Source organism: Chiroxiphia lanceolata, chromosome 26 (genome assembly GCF_009829145.1).
Source record: "Chiroxiphia lanceolata isolate bChiLan1 chromosome 26, bChiLan1.pri, whole genome shotgun sequence".
NCBI classification, from domain to species: Eukaryota; Metazoa; Chordata; class Aves; order Passeriformes; family Pipridae; genus Chiroxiphia; species Chiroxiphia lanceolata.
Genome location: NC_045662.1, coordinates 4190008 through 4212043, shown reverse-complemented (window position 1 = coordinate 4212043; position 22036 = coordinate 4190008). Strand labels below are relative to the sequence as shown.

General features: G+C 48.6%; 2 protein-coding genes across 2 annotated transcripts; both read right to left on the bottom strand.

The window, feature by feature from the left end:
* Positions 1–3708: 3708 nt before the first annotated feature.
* On the bottom strand, positions 3709–8885 carry LOC116798505 (keratin, type I cytoskeletal 19). Its single transcript, XM_032710994.1, has 8 exons — positions 8150–8885; positions 6668–6750; positions 6240–6396; positions 5839–6000; positions 5581–5706; positions 5249–5469; positions 4503–4531; positions 3709–3994 (listed from the first exon to the last, which is right to left on the bottom strand). Exons 1-8 carry the CDS (start codon positions 8585–8587, stop codon positions 3957–3959), a joined length of 1254 nt encoding a protein of 417 aa, XP_032566885.1. The 5' UTR covers positions 8588–8885; the 3' UTR covers positions 3709–3956.
* Positions 8886–17660: 8775 nt separating this feature from the next.
* Positions 17661–20377, bottom strand: LOC116798546 (keratin, type I cytoskeletal 16-like). The gene is made up of 6 exons (XM_032711044.1): positions 19867–20377; positions 18990–19072; positions 18693–18849; positions 18333–18494; positions 18035–18160; positions 17661–17945 (listed from the first exon to the last, which is right to left on the bottom strand). The coding sequence occupies exons 1-6, from the start codon at positions 20311–20313 to the stop codon at positions 17661–17663; spliced, it is 1260 nt and encodes a 419-aa protein (XP_032566935.1). The 5' UTR covers positions 20314–20377.
* Positions 20378–22036: the final 1659 nt, after the last annotated feature.

The window sequence follows — 22036 nt, the reverse complement described above, 5'->3', positions numbered from 1 at the left end:
TGTGCCTTCACTGCCCTGGTGCCTCTTTTATACCCTCACGATCTGAAACCCCACTGCAGCCCTCCCTCCAAAATTCCTCCTCCCTGGGGGTGAGGCCAATTATGATGACATTCCTGACAAGCAGCGCTGGCAGCACATCGCAGGGGCTTGGGCTTGGGGTTTCTTTTTTTAATTAAACAAAAGGCATGAATCAGATGAGTGTTTTTTCTTCGGGCTATAGTTCTGAAACTTTGGAGTTTACTTCTCTGACATTCGAGAGTGGAAAAACAAAGTGAGTTCAGCCCCACCCCACCTGCCCGTTTACAACACTCACCATGGCTACATTCTGAAAATCAACTTGATCTGAAAACTAAGTTAAAATTCTCCTTTCACTGAAATATATACAATCATCACTTCATCTCACCGTTATTTGTCCTTTTCTATCCATGATTTTCCCCTTAAAATTTTGGAATTGAATTTGAAATGTTCTTATTCTTGATTGTTGCTTGGAACTAATATTTAGATTTTGGAGTCCGAATTTTTAGTACAAAAAGCACCTATTCATGGCATCAGGAACAATCAGTGTCCATCAGTGTGCAAGGGAGAGCGGGCACAGTTAATTTATTAATGCTTGTGAGATAGTCAAGAAGGGTAACACGAGACTGAAATAATTAGAAGAGGAAATGTAGGAGGACTAAGATGCTGTTACTTTGAAAAACTTAAGGAAAATGGGCTTAAGATGAGGAGGTGTGAGCTGCCTGTGTACCCTGCTGGGATGGGGGCGTGGGGACTGTGGCAGGGGGGGAGTTTGGAGAGCCCCGTTCTCTGCACACCACGGTGACGCTCCTCGAGTGAAGGATGTTGAGATGGTACTGCAGGTGCAGGGATGAGCAGCCTTTTCACTCGGGGATGTGCACTTGGGAGGGAAGCAGTGGCCAAGTCCAGCTGTGGTGTCCCTTGCCAGGCTGGCTCTGGGCACGGCTGAGCACAAACACGGGGTGCTCTGAGCTCTGGAAACATGTTTCAAACCGAACTTGGCCCTTTGCCACAGCCCATCAGTTTTGCTGCTGGGCAGATTAATGGCTCTGCATACCTTGCCAGATCTATGTGTCTCCAAGGGTTGGTGGCTCAGGAGACAAGTTCAGACAAATCCTCCCAAAGATAAAGAAGTCTCTTTGAGACCCCTGTAATGTCAGTGCCCCGAGGTGTGTGTGCTGCCAGGGGCTGTTCAACCCAGTGAGCACACAGTAGGCAAATCAAATTCCTTTAAAAAAAACCCAAAAAACCAAAAAAAAAAACCACAAACAACCAGCAAACAGACCTCTAGAAAATACCCCAAACTTCAGCAGGAAACTTTGGGGAATTTTCATTCAGTCTTCTTTCACTCAGGCTTGATAACTCCTTTGGTAGGTCGCTGGTGAAACACATTTTGCTGCTTTTTAACGTGCCTTGGGCGTCACTCTGGACTGGATCAGATGGACACTTACAAAAGAGGTAGCAGATAAAAGCTGTTTCTTAATATTTACCATTGGGAAACTAAAAATCAATCAAACAGCCAATACAGATCATGTCCTGTAACATTATTCAGACAGCCATTTCTGCAGCGTTTTCTCCTTATGGTCTGTACAAGGAAACAGAAGCCCATCCCCTGCTGAAGTGAAAAGAAGAGCCCTTTTTCCAGCTTATGCCTTTATTCTGGTCTCACTGTCTTTGCTCTGAGATTCCTTATCCAGTGTCTTGACACCCAGACTTGTCCCTTGCACAGTCTCAGCATTGTACCTGTGGTGCACGAACTCCTTGGTTTGTCATCTTCCACGGAGCTTTCCTGGAACACATCCCCTGACATGTCTGTGCTGCACAAAGCCTTTTGTTACCTCTGCTGTGGGATTAACAGAGCTGACACACTGCAGCCCCTCCTCTCAGGACAGCAAGTTCGAGTCAAGCAGCAGCTTGTTTGTCATCTCAGTGATAACTCTATGACTGATAGACCCATCACTCAGAGAAGAACCTGACATACCTTTACAAAACTTTTTTTTTTTTGCCTGAGCCAGGCTCTAAAATTATAGTGTCCGTGTATTTTATATTAAACATTTCACCAGGAATCCTTCCTTGCCCTACAGATATGGGACAAAATCAATACAACTATAAAATAAAATTAGGCTATAAACCCAAGAATTCAGGATTCTTATAGTTTGCATTCCTGGAGCAAAAAGATTTTCTTGTCAGACGTTCACATTCGCAGCTGGGCAACACCAGAAATCTGCACCAGTGACCTCACACCCCGACTGGTTTTGTCACAAGGACTTGCTCTCAGGGAATGGGATTTGTTAAGATTAAAAAGGAACCTGGAGTTGTTTGTGCTGTCTTCTGAGAGGGTTTCCAGGTCTGATTGTTGTAGGGAGTAAGTTTTGTACAAAATGTGTCAGCACTCAGCAACTGCCTGTGCTGAAGCATCGAAAGCTGCTTCTCCTGGCTCTTCCCAAAGCAAACCCCGCAGAAATGGGTGAGCTCCTGAAGAACCTCCTGCTCCCCATGTGCTTTTCAGGCCACTGCTCCCTTCGATTCTGCCCCTGTTTCCCCCTGTTCGCCCCATCTTGTCCCTTTCTCTGTGTTTCTTTGCTGGTTTTTGTCACTGTTTTTGTCTCCTGTCACAGTTTTTCCCTGTCACAGTTTTTCCCTGTCACAGTGAAGCCACTGCCTAAAGCCACCATGCCTCATTCCAGAGGCGGAGCTGGCATTGTCGGTGTCAGTACTGACAGCTGATCTTGACAGGTCACCTGAGTCACCGCTGAGCCAAAACCAAGCACCAGCACCTTGGGACTGAAGAGGGTTGTTCTGCGTCGAGGGAGCAGGTCCAGAGCTTTGGGGTGCTCTGAGCCACGACAACACTCCATTAATCTGGTGTGAACAAGGGCTCATGAACATTTGTCAAGGCCAAGGAGAGAAGTGCGGAAGGATCTGGTGATGTGTCGCTGAAACACAGGCTGCACCCTGATCCACTCTGGGGGAGAGCAGTGTTGGGGTGCTTCCAGTCTGGGCATATCCCTGTTCCCACTCCCCCTCAGCTGAGGAGCCTCTGGTGACAGCGGGAGCTGGGAAAGGTGCCGGTTGGGCTGGAGCCATGAGTTGCTTTTAGCACAAGCCCTGAAAAGTTTCCTCAGCTGTCAGCTTGGAGAGGGGTGGTAGGAAATGAAATAATTGATTTCCGGGGCTGGAAAGTGATTCCATTTGGAATTTCAGCTGGGATAATACACCTTCAACAGCATGAGAGAGAAGGGGGCTGAAACTGGTGCTAAAGGTTGGTAACCTCTGTGTGAACTGGGGGAGGAAGTGAAGAATTCTCCCAACTGCTGCTCACCCTGTTTGTTCCTGTAGGAGTTTCCTGCAACCCAGTTTAACAGCTTTATGTTTTACCCTAATGAAACGTCTCCCAGCTCCTGCTGCTCTCTGGAATCACTTCCCATCCCACTGCCCCTGCTCTGCAGAGTGCTCAGTGTTGTAGTTAAAAACGTGAGTCACTCTTGTGTGCCCCGCTGAGGGGCTGGGGATGCTGTTGCCTCCTTATTCTGAGCTCCTGCCAGCAAGAGGAGACAGAAGGAATCAGGATGGAGCCCAAACCACCCCCACACTGGGAGCATTCCCCTCTCAGGGAGGCTGCCTGGCTAATTCCTGCCTGAGTAAAGCCAAACTGCACTGAAATGTCACAGTAACTCCAAAGAAGCAAAGATTGCAAGAAGATCATCTTTATTTGAGCAGATGCAGCAATTCAGTACATGCAAGACCTAGAAATAATTGCAAAGCTGACTCTATTTGCAACTGAATCACCAGTTTGTGAGTGTAGCTGCCTGAACTTTGTGTGCCCAAGAACTTTCTGTGCTTTAAAAGTCGTTTCCAGCAGTTCAGAGTGATTCCTCTCCGTCTCAATCCCCGTGTGTTGTCTGTTTTTTCTCACTTTGCAGATGACCTCTGGAGGATCCTCACTGCTGTTTCCCATCTCCCCGCTTGTCTCTTTTGTCTGCAACAACATGGAGAGAAGGAACAGCAATTATTTAAGCCCAGCTCACACGAGCCCACTCTGTGATGGGCACTGAGCTTGGCTTGGACCTCGTCTCTCATTCCCTTCTCTCAGAACTTTTCCTCTCCATCTTCTGGATTTGACTCATCCCTTTTAAGATACTGCTGACCTTTAACAGCTCAAGGCAGGTTTTAGTGGCATGTTCCTGCAATTCCCCTGAGCTGGCCAAGCTTCAATTCCCATGTCCTTTCATCTGGGGAAATGATTAAGTGTTTTGTGCTTTACTTTGCCTTTACTGTAGCAGTCTGGGATTTTTTTTCCTCATGTCTGACATCTTCTAATGGCTGAAATTTGTTCAGTTTTAGCCAGAGACATCATTTGTTACTTATTAGATTTTTTTCTGTGGCAAATCAATGCAGACCCCTCTCTAGAATGGACCAAACTACCAGAGTTATGTGTATTTCCTTTTATAAAATAAAGCTTCTCCTGAGAGAGCAAGGATTCTTACCAGGAGTTCCTGAAAGGGAGCCAAACATCCTGTGGAACAAAGAGAGAACAGTTGAACAAAGAGTGAATACATGAAATGCTGTGTGAGACAAGGATGGATGAGAGCAAATTCTCTGTCAGTCAGGTACATTGTGGTGCAGTCAGAGCAAGGATACCCATCTCCCTGTGCTCCTTCTCAGCCAGGGAGAGGGAGCTGTTGTAAGAAATATATTTTTGAACAACTACATTGGGAAAAGACGGAAAAGGAGGAATAGAGGAAATCAAAACTTTTCCACCCCTGCCTCATTTTTTCCCTCCTGGAGGCTGTGTGAGATGACAGAGAGCTGTGCTCCCATGTGGGGTGACTCAGAGGCTGAGCAGGGCCAGCCTCTCTGCCTTCTCTTCACAGTATTTCCTTCCACACTGATTCCTGGGGTGTAAAAGCTCTCTGCCTGTCAACAGGGAGTTTATGGGAATTTGTTCTTAATTTTTATACCCTGTAAAACATTATTAACTGCACTTTTCCTGACTGTGAAGCAGCTGATCACTCTAACTGTTAAGTTACACTTAATCTCCTATGTCTTCCCCTTTAGAAACTCTCTGAGGTCTCATCTCATGTAAATGGGAGCTGTAACATTTCTACTTCCACCAGGGTCCAGAACAATTAATTTGTTACAAACTGTAGGTCCCCAGGAGTGTTGGCAGTTGTGTTTACTGAGGTGCTGTGGCAAGTGAGCACCACGGCAGGGTCAGACAAAAGGTTCTTACTGGGACTCCTGGCCCTCCAGCAGCTGTCTGTAAGTCGCGATCTCTTGCTCCAGCCGAGTCTTGATATCCATGAGGATCTTGTACTCGGTGTTCTGGCGCTCCATCTCAGCTCGGAGCTCTGCCAGCTGTGCCTCCATGCTGCCAACCAGCCCCTGGATCTGCGCCAGCTGCGCCCCGTAACGCGCTTCCGTGTCGGCCAAGGTGCTTTCCAGCGCCGCTTTCTGCCGGGGGGAACCACAGAGGGGCTGGTGCCACGTACAGGGCCCCGTGGAGGGAGGGCAGTACGGGCCCATGTGGGGGGGGGGGGTCAGGCAGTGCAGAGCTGGACGTACCATGCTGAGCTGGGACTGCAGCTCGATCTCCAGCCCTTGCAGGCTGCGCCTCAGGTCAGTGACCTCGGACTTGCTGCTCTGCAGTTGTTCGGTGTTAATGGCCACCTCCCGGTTCAGCTCCTCGGTCTGAGACAGGGAAAACACCACATGAGAAGGATGGGCAGTGTAGGGCTGTCACAGCAGCTTTCTGTGCCTTTTAGCACTTGTTTCTTTCATGGGTGTTTTGGTCAGTATTTGCACAGTATGGAGGGGGTTTACCTTGCTGTGGAACCAGGCCTCAGCATCCTTCCTGTTCTTGTCAGCCATTTGTTCATACTGGTCTCTCATATCCGCCAGGATCTTGGCCAGGTCAATGCCTGGAGCAGAGTCCAGTTCCACACTGACCTGGCCGGCTACTTGTCCTCTCAGGGCACTCATCTCCTGTGGGGATGGCAGAGGAGACAAAAGAGGGCACAATCATCACTGAAAACATTATGAACCTCCTGTTCTTTCTTCAAGGGCTAGGGCTGACTGACTGCCCTGAAGTACTGGCGGGGGGTCCCAGCCTACACGGAAATCTTTTCCTCACCACTGGAGACCCCAGGGCAATCCTGAGGGACTCCACATCTCCACAGGCTGTTTCTATAGTGCCACTTTCAAACGCGTTTCCTGGGTTTTACCTCCTCGTGGTTCTTCCTCAGGTAGGCCAGCTCCTCCTTCAGGTTCTCGATCTGCAGCTCCAGGTCGGCTCTGGCCAGGGTCAGCTCGTCCAGGACGCGGCGCAGGCCGTTGATGTCGGCCTCCACGCTCTGGCGAAGCCCCTGCTCAGTTTCAAACCTTCAGAAGGCAAAACAAGCCCATTCAGGTTCGCTGACTAACCAGCCCACAAGAAACACATTATTTTATGTGAATGTGTTTGGGTTCGTAGGATTTATGTGGTGCAGATGGTGCTCTTAGCAAATACATGAAGGGCTGAGCTGCACAGACAGGATCAAACCAGTGTTCACATGGGAGTTTTATGGCCATCCTGTTCTTGTTTCATTGCCCTTTGGCTCAGCAGGGGGTTTTGCCTACTCACGAGACCTTTCCCCTCTCCAAAACGACTCACTTGGTTTTGAAGTCATCGGCAGCCAGCCTGGCATTGTCAATCTGCAGCACAATCCTGGCATTGTCAATGGTGGCATCAAGGATCTGCAAACAAAGGGAGCTCATTGCTGGGGCTGAAACAAGTGTTCTCTGCCTCCCTGCTCTGCAGATGAGAGTGAAGACTCTATTTCATCTGTAGCTACTACAAACAGAGGTGTAGGGAAGAATCAATGATTTGCAGCAAACACATTGCACAGATTTATCGTGGACTTCTGCCAGGATTGGCAGCTTTGGACATATCCTTGAGTCTGGTGTGTGAAATGGCTTTAGGGAGAAAAGCCACTTCTCTCAAGACTCTCTCCACTGTAAGACAAAATTATGGGCTGGCTTAGTGGGAGAGGACTTAGAGGTACCATCTTGGAACACATTTTTATTTCCTAGAACACCCAGGATAGTGTTTATTTATTCTTTTAATGCATCATGAAAGCCTCTAAAGGAAATATTGTTTATTTAGGATGAATCCCTGTACAGTTTTACCTGGAAAACATGTCTTTGCCTGCCACTTCTAAAACTCAAAAGGTCAGCCACAAAAACAGCTGGAGCAACATTTCCCCTCTCTTAATGAAGGGGAGTGAAAGAAAGGTGGGAAAAGAATACTGAAGGGAAAAGGTCTCATTGCCAGTTCTGCCTTCAGCAGAGCTCAGATTCTAAACCAGGAGCGAAGGTGGATGGGTTGCAGGAGGGGCAGGAACCTGCATGGGAGCGGTCGTGAACTCCAGGCTGAACTCCGAAAACTAAACCTCAAGTTTTCTTTGATTTATTTACATAGTTTAATCAGCGACTGCCTGTGTTTTGAAGGGTGTGTATCACCTCAGCAATCTGTTATCAGGTACCCATGGGCTCTTGGGGCAAATCCTGCATTTATATATGGCATTGATTACTTAGTGTCTGCTGCTTCCTTCTTCCCTATGCCAAATGTTTCAGTGCTTTTATCTCCATTCCAAGGTTAAGTAGGAGGAAGATGAAAGAGAAATTGTCCTTAGCCCATTTTTATTCTCATTGTTAAAGCAATATGATGGGGCCTCTAAGGGTTTTCAAGCTTTATGGCAGGTGAGAGGTACAGAGACAAGCAGGTTGCTGTCACTGCTTGGTTCTCTTTATATATCAGTTTATATATGGTGATATGTACATTAACTGGTCATAAGTGTGTACCTGACCAGCATGTGTGTATGCACGTGTGTGTGTACGAAAGCAAACACTATCAGAGAGTTAAGTACTCAGACATCCCACACTGACTGGTTTGTGCCTTCTCCTGGCTAGCATTTAAAAAGCAGATAATTCCCTACTGACATTTTCTTTATCCCCTGCCCATTCCTTGCACATCCATCTCACCTCCCTGCAAGGCCCTCTTGGGGCTCCCTAGGGAAGGTTTGCTCTTTGGGTTTTCACGCTGTGCTTCTTAAGAGCAAATCAAAGACGGATTTTGGTAAATATTAACACCTACCTTGTCTCGAAGGTCCTCAATAGTCTTGAAATAAGAGCTGTAGTCCCGAGCTGGGCTTGGCCCTTGTTTTTGGTACCAGGTTCGGATTTTAGTTTCGAGGTCAGCATTGGCGTCCTCCAGCGCGCGCACCTTCTCCAGGTAGGACGCCAGGCGGTCGTTCAGGCTTTGCATGGTCGCCTTTTCATTTCCCGACAGGAGCCCGTCGCCTCCCAGGCCGCCCCCATAGCTAAAGCTGCTGCTAAAGCTGCCTCCGTAGCCTCCCCCCAGGCCGCTCCCCAGGCCCGAGGAGACAAACCTGGCCGAGGACACGGACACGCCCCTGCCCCCGGAGCCCCCGTGGATGCTGGGGGCCCTGAAGCTGCCGCCGAACCGGAGCGAGGAGCCGACAGGCCCCCCGGCCACGGAAGAGCTGGTTTGCCTGAAGCTGTAACTGGCCATGGCGAGGAAAACCAAGGACCTTGGAAAACCAAGCGGCACTCACAGGTTCCTGATCCCGAGGCAGGAGTGTGCCCTGCTCCCCCACCTCACTGCTTTTAAGCCGGTGACAATGGGAGTTGTCTCCAGAAGGTGTTATCTGAGACCCGTGGAATTTATCAGCCCTAAGCCCTCTGCCAACACGGCAATTCCCTTATTGGTCAGTGGCTGTGGAGTGGGCTGATTCCTTCCCAAACACCTCCACACATGGGAGGCGATTCCTCCCCCTGACCACCGCCTCTTGAAGCAAAAGGTGGGATTTGGAGGAGGCGTCTCCGTGCTGAGGGGAGCATTCCTACACCTGGTCAGAGTTTACCTGCATGGAAACAAAGGGGTGGGAGTGCACGGCCCCACCAGCGCCACGATCAGAGGGACTCACACAAAGACTTTCTTGTGTAATCTCATGAAAGAGTTTTAACAGAGTGATTCAGCCTGATAGCAGAGCTTGAAAGGAGCCGAGCTGGTGTGGACATGGACAAAACCTGTTCCTACCCCTCTGTTTTCCTCATTTCCCTTGAGACAAATTTTTCTTTCAGAAGTGACATTTTCTCTGTTTCTTTCTTTGCTCTCCATTCCATTTGGGCTGACAGAGAACCTGCTGCACCTGAGAGTCTGGTTTTCTGCAGGCACAAGAATCCTTCTGAAGCAGTCATGGCTGCATTTGTAGCAAAGAGAAGCACTAACACCTCTGAGCACCTGGGGAGTGAGGAGAAACAAGTGCCTGATTATACACTGAGTCTTTTGATTGCTGCTCGAAGAGAGAAGTGATGAGAAGAAACAGAATCACTTAGTCTTCTGGTCTTTGAGAGTCATGAAAATGTTATTTCTAAAATTTTCAAGTCTTCTGTTATGCAAGATGGATTTTCAAAAGCTTTTGCTACTGCAAGCTCCTCTCTAAGCATCCCTAACACACGAGGGGATACTCACAGCCTTCCTTCCACTCTCCTTCCTTCTCACTCCCTTCAAAGTTCTGGAGCTCCCCAGAAGTGCTTTGGAGACAGAGGGAGTGCTGTCCTGGCAGCGTTTGCAGCTCTCAGGAGCAGCCAGGCCTTTCTATGCCCATGAAAAATGCTCCAGGTATTTCAGACCACACAATAGAGCTGCACTCCCTGTGTACAGAGGTGTCAAACTGTGGGGCAGCTTCAGGGAGGGGAAGAACAAACAGCACAGGGGAAGAACAAACAGCACCTGTATCACCTTTATCAGGAACCGTGCAGTGACTCAGGGCTGGAATAAATCACTGGATACACACAGGATGTGTGCCACACTTCAGCCCTGGACATTGAGCTGAGTTCTTTCCTCTCTGTAGACAGCTCTCCACCTGCACAGTGAAGCTGTGTGGCCTCTCCTCAGAGCCACAGGGCCAGTGCTGCTGCCAGAGAAACGACGGTCCTTCCTCCTGGAGACCTGAATGTCCTGTTCAGCCCCGGGTGGGACAAACCTGCCTGGCCAGTAACTGTTCCAAGGGCTGTGAACAGGTGAATGGTGGTGTCAGGAAGCTGCAGTCTGACTGCAGACAGAGAGAAAGCTGCAAGGAGAACAGTTATTTTATTGTTAAATACTCAAGTCCATTGTTAGAGCATAAAGAACATCAGTCCATGTGCTTTTCTGCACTGAACAGAAGTGCAAGAAGCTGAAAGGAGGATAAATCCCAGTGTGTCCTTTTTGAGATTTGTCTCCTGCTGCAAGGAGAAAGGAATGTCCTTCCCTTAGATACTCCTTCAGCATTCCCTGGACTCCCACGTCAGGACCTCAAAGCGGTGTATTTTTGGGTTTTGCAAAATGAAATGTACATCTGTTTTATGATCCAACTCGTGAAAATGTGGATCTGGAAGGCCTCTGCACTCCCTCTGCAAGCCTTGAGTAAAAGCAGCAATCACCATGTGCTACACTGGCAGAGTATTGATCAGGTACTGCAGGCACAGAGGGTTTGCATTGGCTGGCAGGGAAGAATCTCCCAAAGAATGAACTGCAGTTCTTTGTGGCAGTTTGGAAGTACAGCTGAAAATGTCAGGAGAGGAAAGGCTTGGGATACACTGTCAAATGGATTAATCTGATTTGTACCACCAAATAAACTGCTAGTACCAAATCAGTCCCTCACACAGCATTTGTACTAAAACTGAATTTTAAGTTTCCCGAAAGGTTTTGTTTTTTTTCTTTTAACTTCCATCTCTGTTTTACCTCAATGGCTGCATGTGTTTGTTTTTGTAGGGACTCCTCTAAGGTGAGAACATGGAAAAGCCTTTAGTATGGCCAGTGAAAAAATGTGCTTTTAGCATAGGTCTCATTTTCTCCCAGTACCATAAACCTAATTTATTGTAGGGTCAGCTTTTCCCCTGTAAGGAATGGTCAGCACAGGGATTTTCCTTTATCTGCACCTTATCAGAGGGGAAGGGAGACACATTTTTTCAAGCAAAGTCATCCAGTCACACCCAAGCTCCTGCCTGGGACTGGGTTCTGCTTTACTTTTATGAGCTCTGCCTTATAAAATCGTTATTGTTGTTTCAGGGTAGTTTTGTTAACTGTAAACTCTTTTTTCTTGCCCTCAAGTGACTCTGGCATATCCTTCTCTCTTCCCACATCCTGCTGTATTTGCTACCAGGAGTTGCTAATGCAATTTCAGTCATATTAACATTTTAACCAGCTTTGTTGGTGGCTGCAATTCCAGTGATACTTCTGTGGATGAATGAGCAATGTAGAGTTATTATTCTGAATCTACCTTTTAAATTTTTAACTGTTTGTTCCTTCTGGTAATTATTCCTTTCCGCCTCTGCTTCCATCAGTGATAAAGTGCTGCCTTTTCACATCCACATTTTTAGTCTCCATCTCTTCTCTTGCTCATCCAAACTTTGGCTGCCCCTCCCAACCGATTGTGCCACAGGCCCTCTTAAGATCCCAACTTGGGATGTTTTTCTTCCCTTTTGAAGACCACAGGCATGAAACATTTGCAGCTCTTTAATTCAAGCACAAAATTCCGTATTTTTTTCTTTAAACTTTCTTGTGGGAGGAACCAATGACAACAGGCTCTGATCTGCAGCTGGTAGCAAGGTAACTGTGGTGAATGTCTGCCCAGAATACATTTCTCACCTGTCTGCCTTTTATAGCCCATCATTAATCTTTTTCCCTTAATCCTCACAAACCTGGCATTGCCGTATAGTCCCTGAATGTGCCAACAGATTCAGAGACAAGGATGTTTCTGTGCTGAAGGGGCAGGTCCCAGCACGTGCACACCCGGCTGGGAGCGGTTGGGGAAGGGGAGGGAAGAGCAGAGCAACAGTGGGAACTTGCTCAAAATGACTGTTTTTGCAAAGTAGAGGGAATGTGGGGAGGGAAACGCATGTGGGAACGCACAATTTCTGCATTGAAAGAGGTGAGAAATAAGGTCATGTAAGGGTTCTGTGTTAACAGAAATGAGGAGAGTAAGACACAGGACAAACCATTCCTGTCCAGGGCTCTGGGTCGTTCATGGCAGAAGAGAAATGATGGATCAGTGATTTGAGCTGAACTGGAACCATTCCTGCCCAGGCTCCTGCAGAGCTACAGAATTTAATTTCTCAGTGGTTGCCATTTATAGAATATTTTAATAGATTAGTATGAGGAAAATATATAGAAGATCCTGAAGAGCTCAAGCACTTCAGAAATTGCAAACAGTGTAAATACTTGGCAAATCCCTGAAACTGGCTGTGGTGTGGAAAAGCCTCATTATTGTCCCTGTTACCCTAGAAACATAAACAGCTTTAAAGTCTTTATCAATCCAGAACTCTAACGATAAAGCACATAAAGGACTAAAGTACCTGAGACAGGAAAATAAAACAGATTTTCTTATCGTGTGATTAAAGATTGTGTGGGAATGAAGGCTCAGTTGGGCACCAAGCCCTGAGGAGTGAAAGACAACTCACTGGATGTACTTTTACACTTCCTTTAACCTGTTATCTGGCTGGTAAATCTCAGCAAGGTATGATGGGGCTGGAAACTATTATTTAAGAGCCAAGCATCCAAGGGCCGGGAGGCCGTGTTCCAGAAGTCAGGTTTGTGCAGGCAGCGGCAGAGGCAGCGCAGAGGCTCTGCCAAACCCCGGCAGACTGAGCCTGCCCCGGGCTGGGGGAGCTCTGGGTGTTGGGCTCTGGCCACGTCAGTGCAGTCACAGCGAGGGAGGAGGCCTGGAACTATCACAGGGATCTTCCCATAGGCCACGTGGAAAATTCCTACTCAAAAATGCATCCCGGATTTGGGAGAAACAGAGAGTAGATGGGGTTCATAGCAGAGCTGAGCTGCTTTATTCTGTAAAACATTTGTATGTGTGTTATTTCTATCTATGTGCTCATATATTTATGTTTATACACACGTATTTGTACTCACAGAATTACAGATTATTATTTCTCTCGCTAATTTCATAAGAATATATTCTGATCATAGTGATAAGCCAAGGCTTCCAGTAAGGGCTGAGATTTTACTGTGCAAGCCTTAAACACATGTTCTGGATTTGAAAACAAGGAGCTCTCTCAGTACCCTCCTGATGGATCCTTGGATTTGGGCTTTCCCAGTCCTACAGGCGGTTTCATACTCGGTTTTGCTTGAGAGGAATTCTCGGAGTCTCCAGATCTCTCTTGGGCTCAGTGAGAAAGTCCAGCTGTTGCTCTGCGAGGGCCAGTCCTGGAGCCTCCGGTTTGGGAGCTGCTGCCAGGGAGGTGTTTGTAAACACGTGGTTCTCATGGCAACTGTCAGCCCACAGAAAGCCCTTGGGAGCCCTGGCTCTGGCTGCCCTGGCTGGCCACACACCTTTAGGGGAGGAGAAGGGGATTTCTGACTCTCTTAACAGTTTGTGCCACTTTCAACCAGGAGCATTTTCCCTGTGTTTGTGTGTACCAGGCAGGTCCCTCCCCGGGCACTCCTGGCTGTTACCTTAACTGAGAGCTGTGGTTTTCCACCAGCCTCTGACACCCCAATTCAGCTTTAAATCTTCCTTTCGTTACAAACCGAGGTCTGTGCCAGTTGTCTGTATTTTGGGCAGCCCATGGCCACCAAAGCAAGTGACTGGAATGTGCCTTTTCACTCTTTCCTAATGGATTCAGCTTCAATAACATAAGAAGTAGTGAAATGATTTCTAACATTTTCAACAGACAGGAGCAGTTGGCATTTGTTTAAAATCTCTGTGTGCGTGTGATCGCTGTGAACTTTTGGGTATTGCCATAATTATCGACATCGGATTGTGGGAAAGAACTGAACTAACATTGGGAATGTTGTAAGAAAATGTTGATTGCTGAGGCTGTGGGTGCCTTTGATCCCAGCCAGGGCTGGGAGCACAGGGGTGTGCCAGGGAAAGGTGTTCCCTGGAGCCAGGCTTGGCTGAGCCGCGGAGCGTGGGCTCCCAAACGGAGCTATTAGGAGTAATTGCAGCCTGCAGAAACCTCTCTTTAGGCACTGCTAAAACAGCTCTGAGAGTCAGCCCCAGTGAGGCTGAGAGTGCTTGTCCTTCATCACGGAATCTTGGAATGGTTTGGGTTGGAAGGGACCTTAAAGCCCATCCAGTCCCACCCCCTGTCATGGGCAGGGACATCTTCCACTAGCCCAGGTTGCTCCAAGCCCCGTCCATCCCTGGGACACTTCCAGGGATGGAACAACCACAATGTGAAAATACTTAAAAGAATTCTGAGGTTTGTTGGGATTACCACTCCATTGTGTTATGTATGACATGAAAGAGTAGAAATTGTTAATTGGAATATGGAGAGAAAGGATTTTTCCTGCAGGAATTCTCGTACTTGGTTATTGGCTGCTGTTATTTTTCATGGTTATGGTGGGCTGGTAAATGTGAGAAATATCACAGGAGCAGCTCCCTCTCGTCTCTCTTTTTGTCACAGGCACAGTGAGCCAGAATTCCTTTTCTCATTTCTTGAGTCCTCGTGGGCCGAGAGGGAAATCTGCTGTGTCACCTCCGTGGTCCCATTTCCCTGTGGCCAGGAGTGCCACGGCCTGGCAGGAGTGTGCACAAAGGCACCAGGAGCCGCAGTGGGCTGTCGTACCTGTCCATACCTAAGAGCTGCCTTTGCAAAAAGAAACATGTGCTGTGGGTTAATCCTGCAGGTACGTCCTGATCCATGGGGAAGCCAGAACTCAGCCTCTCGAACCGTCCCAAAGCCACGATCCCGGGATTTGGAGCCCGGGAGCGGCACCGAGCTCCCCCTGCAGGCCCGGCCGTCAAACACAGCGCCTTTGGATTCACCCTCCTCCCCAGCGAAACGAAAATAGAAACCTGCCGATTTTACTGGTTTTTAAGCTGTTCTTTCCTCGGCCAAACTATGTCTTAGGGTTGAGGCTGGAATTTAATTTGGAGACTGTTTAGAGCAGTTTCTGTCACAAATCCTAGTGTGTATTTCCTGAATTGCCACCAGAGGATGCCGTGTGAGCCGACCCAGATGGACACGCTGTCCGTCACCTATGGATAAATCCTGTCCATGGTATGGAGCTGTGGAACCTATTTCTGTGGTTCCTGGGACACACCAGTGGAGCAGAACTGGGCTCAACCACAGCATTGCCCGTATGGACACTGCCAGCGTGCCCCACCTAAAAAAGAGCAGAAGGGAAGCAGGACACTCGAGAGTGTTCCCAACAGACAGCCTAGAACACAGTTGGCTCCTTTCTGGGATCACAAACTGTGGCCGAAGAAGGTGTTTGATCCCAAAGGCCATTGTACCTGCCTAATGCTGAGGGGTTTGGGGTGGTCAACACTGGCTGATAGGAGAAGTAAAAGGGAATGGAAGGCAGAGCAGAGTCTGTTACTGGCACAGGAGCAGGAGAGCCCTGTCATGACTCCAGGGACAGGTATTTCTGCTTTGACTTTACAAACCTCCTTTGTTTCCCAGGGAAATAGTTTCTCTGACTCATCTCTACTGTGCTGAGAATTCAGCTTTGGATTGTAACATGGAACAGTTGATGCCTTTTAAACTAAGAACTACCCTGTTGTCCGAATCTAAGATGTTTTGCCTGACCCAGATCTCTTTGCAGACCGAAGTGCAAGTGCACAGCTGTGTGACAGGATAGGAAACGTCGGTGATTTAGGAGCTGTTCAGGGAACAATGAGCTTTGTGAGACCCACCCGGGTCTGGGACAGGTGGCAGTGGAGCCACTCCCCTGCTATGTGACCAGCCCTGTTCAGCAGCTTCCTCAGCCCTGCAAACCAAACACTGAAATGCAATCTGTAAGTTTGAAATGACTGAAATATTTCACCTTCCTCTGTTGAGCCCAGATAACGTGAGCGTGGTTTTGGTTAGGAAGTTTGAACCTTGCCTGCACTCTGCCATCCTCCACCCAGAGCTTGCACGGCCATGGAGCTGGGAATGGCCTTATGGAATATGGAACTAGCAAATAAAAGTCCTGAGCCCAGATTTTCCAACATAGCAGGAGGAATAATCCCAACAACTGAACATTAAATTAGTAGGAGAACTTCTTTCATACGCCTCACTCATTTCCTGATCTGACCTTTTGCTTTATCGAACAAGATTAGACAGAGCTCTCATCTAGAAGCTGGGAGAGGGCTGCCTGGATGGGATTGATTTCTTGTTCAGTCACTCAAAGGAAAGTGGTTTTGACAAAATTTTCATGAAATTTTGTAATTGATGCTGATTTTTCAGTTGAGCTGCTGAACTACTGAACTACTCACACAGCCCTTGGAACATACGCCATGAAAAAGGGGTTCCCCCCCCTTTCTCTTCCCCATAGGTGTCACTCTTGAGTTTAATGTGGATTCATCTCCAGGATTTTATCCAGACATCAACTGAGTTAAGATTCACACATTTCTTTAGGGCCATAGCACATAATTCACCCAACCTTAATTTTTCTGTGAAGGTTTATCTCTCTTGTTCCACCTAAACGTAAATACAATATTAATGAACCAAACAGACGGTTGGACACAGAGTTTTCTTTGCGTTGCAGAAAGGTAAAGCTTTATTGGAGGCATTGTCACGCAGCAGAGCAGTGAGTGCACTGCAGGAATGTGTGTGTAGGCACAGTGATTGCAGTGATGGACAGCATGAAAAGGGAGAAGGAGATCATCTGAGGAGAAGCCCAGGAATTGTTGTGGGCTGGGCTGCTCCCATGGCAGTGAGTGGATCAGGGAAGCCCAACGCGCCGGTCGTATCTTAACACACTCTGGACTGCCCTGTGGAAAGAAAGAAGAATTGATTGCTCTGATGGGGAAATCAAGAGTCTCTTGCAGCACTGACATATCTATTTATGCACTATTTAAATACCCATTTGTGAGCAAAAGCATGGGAAAGGAGATCAGCCTGTGTCTGGAACTGGAGCCAAACCACATTGAAATGAAGAGCTTTGATAGAGAATGGTTTAATCTCTGCTGCAATTGCAGATGTGGAAGTCATAGGACAAGGTTGGTATTAACAGGAGAAGGATGAAACACAAAATGTGAAAGGCATGGGAACAGGATAGGTTTGGATCCTCTTTGGAAGATGTTTCTTACCTGCCTTGTCACTAGATTGACCATGACAGTAGGAAGTAGAAGAATGAGAATGGGAGGACACTCCCCCTCCTTGACATGATCTGTGAAAGGAAAGGAGTTTTAACAAAGGGAAAAATAAATACATACTGACATCACATGCAGTGTGTGTAACAACAGCTTTTCCTGGACCTCACAAATAATTCTTTATATTTTTATTTCCTTCCCTCTAGCTGTATTTTCCTAGAAAATTATAAAAGCAGAAACAGTAAAACACTCTAGCAGCATAATTCTTGTACTCTCCCACTCCAGCTGTTCTTGCTCATCTGCTGACAGCAGGAACTTCATTACAGTTTGGTTTGGCAGGGTGATTCCTCTCACAGAATTCACTCCACACAAACAGGTCAAGAGGGACTGATTAACTCAAAACCTCTCAGTAACAATCTGCTTTGTGTTTCCCTCGGTGTTTGATGTGCTTATGAAGTTTCTGATAGATACATTTCAATGCAGATGCTGTGAAAAAGAAGCTGCTGAATTTAGGTTTCAGCTACAGACAAGTAGAAGATTCTGCTCTGTCTTCCATGAGTGCTAAGAGAGAAAAGCCTGTGATCGATTTTGTGCCCTTATCTGCAAACAGAGTACGTACACAAGGTCCTGCTGCCCCTCCTGCAGCAGTGCCCGGTACTGCTGGATCTCCTGCTCCAGGCGGGTCTTGATGCCCAGGAGCATCTTGTACTCCTGGCTCTGACCCTCCATCTCACAGCGGATGCTGGCCAGCTCCTCCTCCACGGAGTGGATCTGCGCCTGGATCTGCTGCAGCAGGCAGCCGTAGCGAGTCTCGGTTTCTGCCAAGGAGTTCTCCAGAGAGTTTTTCTGGAAGGGCAAGGACAGGAGTTGAGGAGGGGAGCTGTGGTGCTCCGTGCCCAGCCCCAGGAGGGCAGGCCCAGCCCCTGCCCACGTACCGTGCTGAGCTGTGCCTGCAGCTCGATCTCCAGGTTCTGCATCTCGCGCCGCAGCTCCGTGAGCTGGTGGCTGCTGCTCTGCATGTCCTGGCTGCTGGAGGTGACCTGGCGATTGACTTCTTCGATCTGCGGGGGCAAAGCCAGGGACACCTTCTGAGCCACAGCATCCCCTGGGGGAGCAGGTTTGCTAAGGGAGAGCTCAGCTCTGCAGGGAGCCTCTCCCTTTCATCCTGTCCCGGTGCCCTCGTGCCTGGGCTGTGCCACCGGAGGGGACTCCACTCCGGGCACTGCTACCTACCTTGACTTCATACCACTGCTCCACCTCCCTGCGGTTCTTGTCGATGACCTGCTCGTATTCACTTCTCAGGTCATTCAGGATCTTTGTCAAGTCCTCTCCAGGAGCAGCATTGACCTCCACACTCACATCCCCACCAGTCTGAGACTGGAGCTGCCTCATTTCCTGCAGGGAGTCCAGACAGAGACACAAGAGCACACACAGGTCATTTCCTGTGCTGGGGACTGTGGGCAAAGCAGTATGAAGGTAAAAAAGGAGCGACAATCCCTTGGCCTAAAGTGGAATTGACTCCATGTGTGAGGGTGGGAAGCTGAAGAATCCAAGGGTGGTGCCTTGGCTGTGCTGTTTGTCATTGGATCGTACCTCCTCATGGTTTCTCTTCAGGGCAATCAGCTCATCCTTCAAGGACTCCAGCTCGGATTCCAGGGAAGACCGAGTCCTAGTGAGATCATCCAGGATGTTTCTCAAGCCATTGATGTCACCCTCCACGGTCTGACGGATGACCAGCTCATTCTCATACCTGTACCAAAGGAAAGAGAAGCGTTACACATTCGTTCTACTGCAATGCTCGATCATTTGGACAGGGCACCAGCACCTCCATTCACAAGTCTTGTAAAATTCACAGCATGAGAGAGTCAGGGTTCACAGGGAGGTACTCACTTCATTCGGAAGTCCTCGGCAGTCATCTTGCTGTTATCGATGTCCAGGATCATTTTGTTGTTGTCCACAGTAGCAGAAATGATCTGCGGAAGAGGAGGGTGGAGAGAAATCTTTCTGTGTCCTAGATTTCCAGGACAAGAACAAAGAAGACCCAGAGCTTTGGCAGGGTGTTGTTGTGGGGCTCGGAATTGTTTCCTGCAGTAGAGTGCAGGGGCCGCAGAATGTTGTTGAAATGCTCTATGACAGGGACTAGTGTGTGAAGATTTTGGCTTTGCAAAGGTTCTGATGAAAGAGTATATTGATGGGGGAAAGAACAGAAAAACAGTTATGCTGGGAGATCACCCACACTGAGTGGGTTCTGCACTCTGGGTGTAGGAGGCAGTGTAGGCTTTGCCCCTGATGCTGTAGCTCGTCTCATTATGAAAAAAGATGATTGTGAGGGAAGTCCTTGGTCCTCTACTTGCTGTCTGTAGGGGTGTGCAGGGAGCTCAGATCCTGCCATCCAGGTGCTGTGGCTTTGCACTCCATCCAGCTGAACCGGGTTGGAGCAGAGGGAAGCACTGGAAACCACCCACGGCTTGTTTGGAGACACCTGCACAGCGTGGGATTTCCATGTGCCAGCGCATCTGTGGCTGCTGGAGCTCCCTGGGGCCTCAGGCTGTGCTTCTGGAGCACGTCCCTTTTGCCTGTGGGTGCTGTGGGGGTTTGGGAGGTGCAGCTCAGTGGGTTTGTGTCTGCAGTACCACCAGAATGGCCAACCCGCAGGGGGTGGAGCCCAGGGCCAGGGGAAAGAGGGAGGAGGACAGAAGAAGGAGGAAGACCTCACAGGAGAGAAGAGCATGTGGCGATGGAGCCACACTAGCTGGGGCCATCCTACCTGATTCTGGAGTTGTTCAATGGTCTGGTAGTAGGAGCTGTAGTCCTTGGAAACGCTGGGAGCTTGTTTCCTGTACCACTCACGGATGTGGTGCTCGAACTGAGCGTTCTCCTCCTCCAGCCTTCGCACCTTGTCCAGGTAACTAGCCAGGCGGTCGTTGAGGTTCTGCATGGTGACCTTCTCATTGCCGCCCAGGAGCAGGTCCCCCCCTGCACAGAAGCCCCCCGAAAAGGCCCCCCCGTAGCCCCCGGCCAGGCTGGCCCCGCTCAGGCCGCCCCCGTAGCCCCCGCACGCTGCCCCCCCGTAGCTGCCCCCGCCGACCACGGAGGAGGCGTAGCGCCGGCAGGACACCGAGGAGCTCCGGCCGCTGCTGCCTCCACAGCCGCCTCCTCCTCCTCCTCCACTCCGGCATGAGGTGCTGGATGTTCTCTTGATGGTGCAGCTCATGGTGGAAGGGATCAGATATCCAGCCCCAGAAGCAAAGCTGTGCACAGTGAGAGACAGGGAAGGCAAGTGCAGTGGGGCGTCCTCGCCGGTGGCTCTTTATACCTGGCTGGGTGGGTGTCACCTGCCAGGCAGTCCAGCTTCCCATGGGCTTTGCCAGCCCCAGTGCTCACGCTGGAAGTGATGTGCTAAGGGGAATTTCTTTTGGGGCTTGGGTCAGCCCTCCCCCCAGGTACTGTGTTTGCATGCTGATTCACACCAAGCCTGCACTGCAATTTCGGGTGGGTGGCTGTGAGTTAGATTTTGTTGCAGATAGATTGTTGCTGGCTACTTAATGAGTGAGACTCATTTTAATAGTTGTTCTTTGTTCTTTGGAGTAATTTTTTTGTCCTCAAAACAGGTGGTGAAAGCACCACCTGGTTACTCTGCTTTAATGTCAGAGTTGGAGAAGAATGAACTGAGGCACCCTGTGCGTGGGGCTCGTTCCAGTTTTCCTGTTGAACTGCCAGTTCTGGAAACAAAATCTCTAAGAATTTTGGTCCTTCCCTCCAAGGGAGAGCTCAGCATGGGTACTGTCTCTCAGGGTACTCAGTGGTAAATCACGGTAGAGTGACCTTAGAAGCAGCAATGCTCTTTGTGTTCTCACCAGACTCGGGTGGTGTCACTTCTGGGAAATCCTCCTGTCTCACACCCAGCGATGGGCATTCAGTGATGTCATTTTAAAGCTGTGATTTTTTAACATTTTGTACAAACTTCCAATCACTCAGAGACTATTTTAAACTGAAATAGGTGTGTAAAATCTATAGGGCTTTACTGGCTCTTTGCTGGGAGAGGAAGGGATTCATCTTGGCCAGGTGGAGGCTGAGATGATTATCAGCCAGCTCTTGAGGAAGGAGGTACCGGGGCTGTTTGAAATCCAGGACAGCCCTGTTGTCCATGTAGGAAAGGGCATAGTCTGGATTTGAGTGAGTTTGGCCTGAAAACTAAGAGGAACTTTTTACCTACAGAAGGCAGAAGGGTCTGGAGGTGCTTCCATTGCAGGAGCTTTGGGTGGAGGAGAGAAAGAGTTTCAAGATTAATCTTGGTCAGTTGATGGTGGGCATTTTATCCTTGTGTAACAGAGGCAGCTGTGATGATCCTCTAGACCCTCCTTACCTTCAGTCTTTTGTCCCTCAGTGCTGCACAACTGCACCGTTCCCGTAAGGGGGCAGGATGTGATGAACCCTTCTTGGTCAGGGTTCTCCAAATGGCTTCTCCATTTACAGTGTTACACACACCCTGCACTTGTGGCTCCAGCAGCATTTTCTCTCCTACCACAGCGTTTATGAGACCCATGGAAGTTACTAACGTGTGTCATGGCTGACTGAAGAATCATGGAAAGCCATTCGCCCTCTTTCTTGACACACCACCACCCCCAGATCACAGATAATGTAATCCTTTGATCTGCATAATTATGATTGTTGTTTTATTGGTATCTCTCTAATTATCTGCACGTCAGAACCAGTTGCTTTGCATATGTTATTGAGACTGAGTCATCATTATTAAAAAATAAAAATTATTTTCTCACAGGGTGTGATTCCTTAGTCATATTTTCCTCATTAGATTGTTGAAATGCACTTTTATTCTCCCCTATGAGATGTTTATTGCTGACTGGCCTTAGTGCCAGAGGTGTTGACTTTGTATCTCCTTCTTGGCACCGTTGCATCACAATACCCGACCCAACAAT